The sequence below is a fragment of the Camelina sativa genome, chromosome 8 (genome assembly GCF_000633955.1).
Source record: "Camelina sativa cultivar DH55 chromosome 8, Cs, whole genome shotgun sequence".
Taxonomy (NCBI): Eukaryota; Viridiplantae; Streptophyta; class Magnoliopsida; order Brassicales; family Brassicaceae; genus Camelina; species Camelina sativa.
The window spans coordinates 1,544,279-1,554,370 of NC_025692.1; the positions used below are offsets into that span (position 1 = coordinate 1,544,279).

At 37.7% G+C, this 10,092-nt stretch overlaps 3 protein-coding genes across 4 annotated transcripts in view; 1 reads left to right on the forward strand and 2 right to left on the reverse strand.

The window, feature by feature from the left end:
* On the reverse strand, positions 1,040-4,422 carry LOC104705548 (protein EMSY-LIKE 3). The gene is made up of 11 exons (XM_010421563.2): positions 4,107-4,422; positions 3,534-3,648; positions 3,084-3,286; positions 2,898-3,007; positions 2,584-2,812; positions 2,301-2,474; positions 2,145-2,213; positions 1,813-2,049; positions 1,659-1,727; positions 1,473-1,571; positions 1,040-1,372 (listed from the first exon to the last, which is right to left on the reverse strand). The coding sequence occupies exons 2-10, from the start codon at positions 3,559-3,561 to the stop codon at positions 1,497-1,499; spliced, it is 1,194 nt and encodes a 397-aa protein (XP_010419865.1). The 5' UTR covers positions 3,562-3,648; positions 4,107-4,422; the 3' UTR covers positions 1,040-1,372; positions 1,473-1,496.
* Positions 4,687-8,233, forward strand: LOC104705550 (UPF0061 protein azo1574). Its single transcript, XM_010421566.1, has 8 exons — positions 4,687-5,083; positions 5,494-5,603; positions 5,905-5,961; positions 6,055-6,354; positions 6,591-6,838; positions 7,004-7,310; positions 7,398-7,671; positions 7,826-8,233. The coding sequence occupies exons 1-8, from the start codon at positions 4,724-4,726 to the stop codon at positions 8,078-8,080; spliced, it is 1,911 nt and encodes a 636-aa protein (XP_010419868.1). The 5' UTR covers positions 4,687-4,723; the 3' UTR covers positions 8,081-8,233.
* The window catches only part of LOC104705549 (5-formyltetrahydrofolate cyclo-ligase, mitochondrial), a 2,293-nt gene continuing 417 nt past the window's right edge, over positions 8,217-10,092 (reverse strand). The window contains exons 2-8 of one of the 2 annotated variants that reach the window (XR_754336.2): positions 9,892-10,026; positions 9,412-9,576; positions 9,274-9,315; positions 9,150-9,191; positions 8,803-8,873; positions 8,593-8,719; positions 8,217-8,511 (exon numbers count right to left, since the gene is read on the reverse strand). Coding sequence is in view for 1 of the 2 variants with exons in the window: in XM_010421565.2 (XP_010419867.1) it covers positions 8,505-8,511; positions 8,593-8,719; positions 8,803-8,873; positions 9,146-9,191; positions 9,274-9,315; positions 9,412-9,576; positions 9,892-10,026 (593 nt within the window). In the remaining variant the exon portion in view is untranslated. Of the gene's footprint in view, positions 8,512-8,592; positions 8,720-8,802; positions 8,874-9,145; positions 9,192-9,273; positions 9,316-9,411; positions 9,577-9,891; positions 10,027-10,092 lie in introns of both variants that reach the window. The other variant, XM_010421565.2, reaches the window with a different exon arrangement.

Consider the following 10,092-nt stretch of genomic DNA (forward strand, 5'->3'; position numbering starts at 1 on the left):
ATACTCATCTCTAAAATAAGCATATACCAAATCCACAAAAAAGGATTCGAAAGCCAAACTGGGAGAAGTCTCCCTTAATTTATTAAATTAGGGGTTGAGACCTGAATTCATTGATGATGAAATGTCTCAGTCCCAGCAAAGCTGTTCCTTGTACTACCGGAAGATGGGTTCCCTTGAGAGTTGAGAGCACTGGAAGCTCCTCGTTACTTTATTAGTCCTTTGATTGTATTAAAGTAATAATATCTTTTGAAATTAGCAATTTTAATTTCAGCTTTCTTTTGTTAACTATCTGCTTTCCTTCCAAATTTCTGAAATTTCAATTGTTTTGACTAGGTAGGTTTTTCTTTCAGGAACTGAGATTTCCCAATAGTGCTTTTCTACTTCAGAACAAAAATAGAGTTGATCTAGTAATTAATGTTTCTACTTTCTAATAGTTTACATGAGTAGTAGTTCTTAGTCGCTCCATCTCCCCCTAATAGTAGAGTTTTGCTTTGCCCATCATCTCGTCTCTGCAACATTCTACATTTATAAGAAGTCTTATGGATTTTACAATGCTTAAGACCCTAACTTCGAAATCCAGTTACTGGAGTTATGTGGCACACAAATGTCATCAAATCCTTCCCCCTAAACAAAATACATCCATACAAGTTTCGGAATCTCCCTCATCAATTCACATTTCGCCACCACCATCTACAACACTTTTTAGCAAGTCTAAAGCTCCGGCTCCATCATCTGCATTTAAGTCACAAAATCCACAGCCACATTATAACGTCAATTTTAACAAACAAACATACATATTGATCCAAAGAGCAGACAGAAGAAANGAGCACTGGAAGCTCCTCGTTACTTTATTAGTCCTTTGATTGTATTAAAGTAATAATATCTTTTGAAATTAGCAATTTTAATTTCAGCTTTCTTTTGTTAACTATCTGCTTTCCTTCCAAATTTCTGAAATTTCAATTGTTTTGACTAGGTAGGTTTTTCTTTCAGGAACTGAGATTTCCCAATAGTGCTTTTCTACTTCAGAACAAAAATAGAGTTGATCTAGTAATTAATGTTTCTACTTTCTAATAGTTTACATGAGTAGTAGTTCTTAGTCGCTCCATCTCCCCCTAATAGTAGAGTTTTGCTTTGCCCATCATCTCGTCTCTGCAACATTCTACATTTATAAGAAGTCTTATGGATTTTACAATGCTTAAGACCCTAACTTCGAAATCCAGTTACTGGAGTTATGTGGCACACAAATGTCATCAAATCCTTCCCCCTAAACAAAATACATCCATACAAGTTTCGGAATCTCCCTCATCAATTCACATTTCGCCACCACCATCTACAACACTTTTTAGCAAGTCTAAAGCTCCGGCTCCATCATCTGCATTTAAGTCACAAAATCCACAGCCACATTATAACGTCAATTTTAACAAACAAACATACATATTGATCCAAAGAGCAGACAGAAGAAAGATGTGAACCTGAGGTAATCTGGAAGGACCCTATCAAATATTACCACTTTCTCCGTCTGATATTTCTTCAAGCTTTGCGATTGCATCCATAAGAGCTAGTTCATGATCCTACAATTTCCAAGTAAAACAATAAAATCAGCTTCGCTTCTCATTAGAGCGACGACCAGATTCAACAACAAATGTATTGGTTCTTACTCTCAGCACTCTCTTTGCCTTCTCTACCTCTGCTGGGTTGGGGTTAACTGACCCAAACACTTTTTCTATCTGTTACAAATATAAATAAAGTGATACTCAGATCATAACATTTTGCAAACATTCATTTACCATATCGAAAACCTTGGATGATTACCTCTTTTATCAGTGTATCGGTGTGGAGAATTTCAATTTCGCCTAAAGCTTTCTTCCCGATGCCATTCTGTGTCTTTGGTTGCTGCATCTTCATGCTTCCCCTACCTCTACCACCCACATTGCTTGTTGGAACACCACGAGCCATAGATTTTGTACTTCCACGGCCTTGCCCAGGATGTCCTCCTTTACGAGAAACCCCTGGATCTTCACCTTCCCATCTGATATCTCCCGGAGATATCTATGATATATATAAAGAACATTCAGAATCATATATAACCAAGTATCTATAAAAAAAAAAAGATGAGCTCTTATAAAAAATGAAATCATAATTACCTCGTTAGGATTAACCCATTCCCAAGTTTCATTCCCAGTGTTAATATCATACACTAAAGCATGCCGCCCCTAATCAATGTTTAATAAAAGGAAATATATAACATCAGGAAACAGAGATTTGGCACTAAATGACTATAGCACTGAAAGATACGATACCTCAACAGGGTTGTAGTCAGTTATAACAGCTTCATAGAAATGATTGTCCTCAGGCCACTTCGTCCATACCTTCCTTCCAATCAACGGGTCATATGATCCCGATTCACCTGGTTCATTTGTTAAAGCGCCAGCCTGGGGCCTTCCAGCAATGCCTGTAGGTGGGTACTGCATCGACTTCATCGAGCACAAAGAAATGAAATATTCTCATCCCTTAGTCAATGAAGAATATAAGAACATGATTCATAGTAAAAACATTAAAGAGTCATGTAGCATCATGACTTACTGTCTTTGGCTTCTTGGTCTTTGGACCTGGTGGAGGACCTCCTCTTCTGATTGCAGATGACGATGGTTGCATCGAAGGGTGCATAGAAGGAGATGGTGGTCCCATAGCTAATGAGGCGATTGACTGTGATGTCTTTTGCTTTTTACGTGATCCTGAGACAGCTGGACTCGGAGCATCATGAACCAGCTGAGGAACACTCGACTGAACGTTGTTTACCTTTCTCCATTCCCTGACATGATTTCAAATTAACATTGTTGGCTACAAAGTTGTTTTTGATTGATTGCAGTGATGTATTAATAACATATGAAACAAACCTTATTCGCCTGATCATTTCATCAGCGTTAACCCTTGATAACAGCTCTCTGTGTTCTTCATCAGACACCCGAAGTTCTTTTCTGAGTTCAGTGATCAAAGTTTCTTTCTCCTGAAGAACAAAAGGAAGAAAGATAAGCTTATCTTCGATTAGATGGTGAAGTTACATAAACAAGCAAAATAAGTACCCAGGTAATAGCATCAGACTGGGCTTTAAAAGCGCGGAGTATCGAGCTGTAAGCTTCTTGCTCAATGAGATGAATTTGAGTTTCCATGTCATTGTGCACACGTGATAAAGGAGCAGAATTGAGAACTGAAGGCCTCCCATTGCCGGCAGGTCTGGTTCTTTGATATCTACCTTGATGAGATGGAGGCAGGTCATCATCCGTACCTGAGTTCACGAAACAAATACATTTACACAATCAAAACATAGTAAATAAGTTTGGAGCTAGACGAGAAAAGAGTCAGAAAACAACATTGAACAAGAAGAGAATACTCAAGCTTTTAGAGATAATGCTTTTTCAGTTAAACTCATTGAACTCAATTACATTAAAAAAAACACATCCAATTGTGGACAGGAGTAAACGAGAGAATAAGGACAAAAACTACTACTATCATTGAAAGAACATAAGACTCACCACTACTATCAGAAGGTCGGTAATCCATCTGTGTCCTCTCCCCGATTATTCTTTACAGGGAACTTAAGAAATCGTAACGTGGGATGATACCTGTCTACTTGCACCAAAGCACGAGCTGCACAAGCACAACCAAGTAAACAACTTCAAAAAGAGGAAAAAAAACCAAAACCTTAACTCTCATAGCAGAGCATACGAAGACCTTCACTTTTCAGGTCAAAACTGGAACTCTCAGAGCACGAAAGGCACTAACTTTTGAACTTTAAACCTTGTTGACACAGCAAATTACACTATCCAAAAAAACACAGGTCAAAGTTCTTAAACTCAAGCTAAACATGACACACCAAGAATCAAGACAATCGTTGGCAAGCTCAAGCTTTCTAAATCATTAAAGAAATCAAAATTTCTACTAACTTTCTGAATTTTCTAATTTCCAAGCAAAGAACAACACTTTCATAAACCCTAATTTCAGACGAAACCAGGCACATCAATGGTAAGCTTTCAAGATGAACAAAAACTTAAATTGGGGATGAAGAATGTCAGATCAAGAACAAAAAAAAGAAAAAGCAAAAATACCTTGTTTGGATCTATTCTCTAAATCTTCGATTAACCATGGAGAAAAATTACTCCCGAAAGATCATAGATTTGAGCAGACAAACACAAATCTATAAAAATCAGAAAGATCAAGGAAGAAGACTCTTCTCTCTCTCGGATCCAAGTCGAATTTCACAAAGGTTAGGATCTCCAAGAAGAACACGCCGCGGAAAAATTGAAGAATTACAGTAAGAAACAAATCGTGATGAAATTTTTCCGAAGAGATCTATGAGTCGCGGACGTGAATCCACTTATTATTTTGTGCCCTAATTTTTTTCCTCAGTTGATAGGTTGGTTTGAGTTACACGAAGACGGCAACTTTTGTCGTTTTCACTACGACTTCCCATATCTCTTTTTTGGTTCTGTCTTAAACCCGGATTATTTTCGGTTCTGTCTTAAACCCGGTTTAGACAATGTTTAATACACAAACAAGAAATCGATTTGGATTCAAATACAAAACAACAGAACAATAATAAGTAAACCGACATTGTGAAATCGATCTGAACCGGGAAAAAATCAAAGAAGGTCGGTTCGGTCCAGAATTGAAAAATTAAACAAGTTTCTTTCCAAAAGAATAATTGTGAAGAAGGAAAGAAGAAATGTTGTTGCGTGTGTGTTGTCCGTCGTCTCTCTTCAACCTCCGACCGCTTCATCTCTTCAGTTCAACTTCGAAACTCCCTTTTTGTCCCTCCTTTCGCCGACAATTTCGATTGACCCGATCTTCTTCTTCTTCTTCTTCTTCCTTCGGTCGGATGGATTCTTCTCCGGCTTCATCTTCGTCCCCGACACCGGTAACGGATTCGTCTGCTGATTCTTTAGCGAAAGATCTGCAGAATCAAACTCTTGGAGCTGTTGATGAAGGTGTTAAGGTTAAACGAAAGCTCGAAGATTTTAATTGGGACCACTCCTTTGTTAAGGAATTGCCTGGTGATCCCAGAACCGATGTTATCTCCCGTGAGGTATCCATTTTGTTTCGATCTTTGAAAGGAGAGAATTATGAAGAATCTTGATTTTGCTTTTTTATTTCTATGTCAATGATTGATGTGGTTTTTAATCTTGTGATTCATGTCTTAATAGAAAAAAAAGTTATATTTTAGTGTTGTTTAATTTGGAATCATGAAGTTGATATTTGTACTTTGTTGGTAGAGTGAATTGTACTCAGGCTAAAGATTTCATTTTATTTGGATTTTTCATTTTTTCTTCTGCTTCGTTTTGTTCCTTTGAAGACTGCAAAATGTGAAGTTATCTGCAATGGGTTCTTTCGGAACATTATGTTTGAATCTGCCATGTTTTAGTTGTCCTCATTAATATATATCCTAGTAAGCTAACTTGGGCATCCGGATTTTTTGTTGTTTATTGTAATGTGCAGGTATTGCATGCTTGCTATTCAAAAGTTTCGCCATCAGTAGAAGTAGATGATCCTCAACTTGTAGCATGGTCTGATTCTGTTGCAGAGCTTTTGGATTTGGATCCTAAAGAGTGAGTTTGATTCTCTATGGTCAGACTAAAGTATAAGTGTTTGGTGCAGAAGATAATTGGATTTTCACTGTCTTTCTTAGACACATAATTGATGCCATTGTTTCCTATTCACCTTCATGGTTATTACTTTTTTAGGTTTCTTTAGAGAAGTTGGCGATATGTGTTCATTTCTGTTTCATATGATATGAAATTTATGACACTTAAGTTTTAAGAGTGTTGCACCTTAATATTAGTTGCTATTTTCGAAACCTTTTTTCTCTTTCTACTTTTGACTTATGGCAAAATTCTTTGGAACTTTCAGGTTTGAAAGGCCAGATTTCCCTCTTATGCTGTCCGGTGCTAAACCTTTGCCAGGAGCGTATGTGTTCCTTATCCAAAACTGATTTATAAGTCCGACCTTTTGAAATCCAAAAGTCTCTATTCTCAGATATTGGTATATTTTTTGCTACAGAATGCCTTATGCTCAATGCTATGGAGGACACCAGTTCGGCATGTGGGCTGGACAACTAGGTGATGGTCGTGCCTTAACTCTGGGAGAAGTTCTGAACTCCAAAGATGAAAGGTGGGAACTTCAGCTTAAAGGTGCAGGTAGGACTCCATATAGCCGTTTTGCTGATGGGCTCGCAGTGCTCCGTAGTAGCATCAGGGAGTTCCTTTGCAGTGAATCTATGCATTGTCTTGGAATCCCTACCACGCGTGCCCTTTGTCTTCTCACTACAGGTCAAGATGTCACTCGCGACATGTTTTATGAGTATGTCCAAAACCTTCCAGACCTTGTCTAACTTGTTCCTTCTTTATCTGCTTAAAAGTTCACATCTCCAACAAGTATAAAAAAATTTTAGGCCTCATATGATTAGGGAGTGAACATGGGCATGATCAACTTGGAAGTATTTAACCAACTGGACTAAGCCTCTAGTAGAGAAAAATTTATCTAGAAAATTTGGCTTCTAGATGGTTGACTAATTGTTTTGCATTTTGCATTTGCAGTGGCAATCCGAAGGAAGAACCTGGCGCAATTGTTTGCAGGGTTTCTCAATCATTTCTCCGCTTTGGGTCATACCAAATACATGCTTCTAGAGGAAAAGAGGATCTAGATATTGTTCGGAAGTTGGCAGACTATGCCATTAGGCATCATTTCCCACATATAGAGAGCATGGATAGAAGCGATAGCTTATCTTTCAAAACCGGTGATGAAGATGATTCGGTTGTGGATCTGACTTCCAACAAATATGCAGGTATTTACGTAATGAATTATTCGTCAAAATGCAGCAGGAAATGTTCATTATTTTCTTATCTGAATCAGCATTGACATTTGTATCACGTATTATACTTTTGCTATTGCTAATTGTTATATTGATAGTCAAGATTGAACTAACTTGTGCTTTTTTTGATAATATTAGCATGGATTGTTGAAATTGCTGAGCGTACAGCTACCTTAGTTGCAAGATGGCAAGGTGTAGGTTTCACCCATGGTGTGCTCAACACTGACAATATGAGCATTTTGGGTCAAACCATTGACTATGGCCCATTTGGGTTCTTGGATGCTTTTGATCCAAGTTACACCCCGAACACCACAGATCTCCCAGGAAGAAGATACTGTTTTGCAAATCAGCCTGACATCGGTTTGTGGAATATTGCTCAATTTTCTAAGACTCTGGCAGTTGCTCAGCTGATTAATCAAAAGGAAGCAAATTACGCCATGGAGAGGTAACTTTGTTGTCACTATTTATTTGGAGCACTATTCTTAATTATATTTGTAGGAACTACTAAAGTAGTTGAGGGGCTCATGATCAGGTACGGTGATAAATTCATGGATGAGTATCAAGCCATAATGTCAAAGAAGCTTGGTCTTTCTAAGTATAACAAGGAGGTCATTAGTAAACTTCTGAACAATATGTCTGTTGATAAAGTTGATTACACAAACTTCTTCCGGCTTCTTGCAAATGTAAAAGCAAATCCCAACACTCCCGAAAATGAGTTATTGAAACCCTTGAAAGCTGTGCTTTTGGACATCGGAAAGGAGAGAAAAGAAGCATGGATCAAATGGATGCGAAGCTATATACAAGAGGTATCAAATTCGTTTCTAACATTTTTTTGCCAAAGATATCATCTTCAGTTCTTTGTAGACTAGAATTTTACTTTCCACATTAGTAAACTTCTGAACAATATGTATGTATCTTCCTGGCTAATGCAACACCTTGTGTGTGGATTTGAAAATGCAGGTGGGTGGTAGTGAGGTATCAGATGAAGAAAGAAAAGCAAGAATGGATTCAGTGAATCCAAAGTACATACTGAGGAACTATCTGTGCCAAAGCGCCATAGATGCAGCTGAACAAGGCGATTTCTCAGAAGTCATCAATTTGATCCGTCTAATGAAACGGCCTTACGAGGAACAGCCGGGGATGGAGAAATATGCTCGGTTGCCTCCAGCCTGGGCTTACAGGCCGGGCGTCTGCATGCTTTCTTGTTCCTCCTAGTTCTCCTGCCTGCTTTTGTTTTGCTATTTATATAGAAAGGAAGAGGAAAAAGTAATACACTCTTATATGTGTATGGCTGTAATGTTTTAAAGAGACAAGAACTTTGATGTTTTCACTATTTTATTTTTACATTGAATAAAAATTTCAAAAGTACATATAAATTCCCATGAGCAAAGCTCAAGAAAAGAACCCAACAACCATCATCCTGTGCGGCAAAAAAGATTGATATAAGAATAAACGGGTGGAAGACCATTGGATTGAACTTCATATCTCATCATACAGAAAAGGCTCAAATCAAATTTAGTAAAATCTTTTAGTGGCAATTACAGAAGCTGATACTGAGTTTGCTGATTCCAAAATCCAGCCTTCAAGCGCATACCAACAAATCATCGGAGTGTCAGCTCCAAAACACAAGCACCTGAGCTCACATTCTAAGAACAGAGAGAATCACACAACATAGTCAGCTATAAATAAAAGATCTAAGAGTAAGCTGAAAACATGTTGTGGCGTACATTTCAATAGCCCGAGGGGTAATGGGAAATACACCAGAAGGTGACACAAGGGCATCGATCGGAACATCATTCGGTGTAACAGGTATACTTACATCCTCAAGAATTTGAGGAGAGTATGACAATGCAACTGCAGTAGGGGATAAAGAACAGTGATTAGCTTATCTTTCTATTGAAAAGGTTCTGTAGCTTTAATTTGATTGTGGTTTATACCCATAAGTGGATATCTCCAATCCTTCTCCTTCGCACGATTCTGGTATCTCTTCAAGAAAGTGTCGTAGTAGCTTTTACCCATATGAGTTATCCATATAAACAAGTAAAAAGGAGTAAGATTAGAGCATGGTAAAGTATTTCTTGTTGCAAGTATGAAACTAATTGGGATGGCAAGATTTTGGATTATAGCAGAAGGTTAGAGAGGAAGTGAAATTATGTATACATAATACAACAGTAAAAAAATGCTCAATAGAAGCTTCATATTATTCGGATATGATACTATTTTAAGATCTTCAGCAGTACCCTTAGTATGAATCTATAGAAGTAAAGAACCCTAACTTACCCACCTCCACGACCTAAACGTCGCCCACACCTGTCAAACGCAAGACCTGACCACAAGGATTTGAAAATTTAAGTTGACTAGATACAGAGATAAGGGAAAGTTTTGGCAATGAAACTGTTTCTCCATACCTGGCAAGATGAACAAATCGATCGGTTCCTCTGCTTGCAACACTGTCAATAGATTAAAAAAAAGGTTTTAATTTCAAGGGGCTTGTACTCATTATGTGAAGCTTAAAGTAGTGGCAACATAGCAAAAAAGAACTCTACCATCCTCACGCTCATTCCCTTGGGCATCAACAGGAGCTGGTTCCAAAATGTTCATGGAGTTTGCAATGAGGTCCTCCATATGAGATATGTGCAGCATACGCATGTTACTGTTCTTATCCTCCACCCAAGGGACATATAGCTTTTTCTTAGCCATAGTACTTGAATCTAAATAACAAAACAAAAAAAAAAATGGAAAATAAATCACATCAGAGAAAAATATGCAGAGGGAGATTTCATCCCTATGTGACAACTAGTTTCTTTAGTTTGGTCTGTTACTAGTTTCTCTCAGTTCCCAAACTTATCAGATGCATTGAGAATACAGAGTAAGTATTAATTCATTTGTCCTAATGATAATGGTTATGCTATTAAGCCAAGTAATTAGTGATTACAGTGTGAAGGGCTTCCATTTTCAGTTCTGCAACATTGTTGTTATTAATCAATCTCATGAGAATGAAATTCCAAATAGAAGAGAAGTACTACCAGGACGTTGCAGAATCTCAGACAGGATTTTAGAAGTGTCGACTTCATTGAGAGATTTGCAGCTAATGTAAGCACACAATCCCCGACATGATTTGAACCAGGGAGCTTCAAGAACGGTCTTTTGAATCGCATCATCTACAATTCAATGCAACCTGAGATTAGATTACTATCTATTCCAAGAACAAAAAAAAAAAAAAAAAA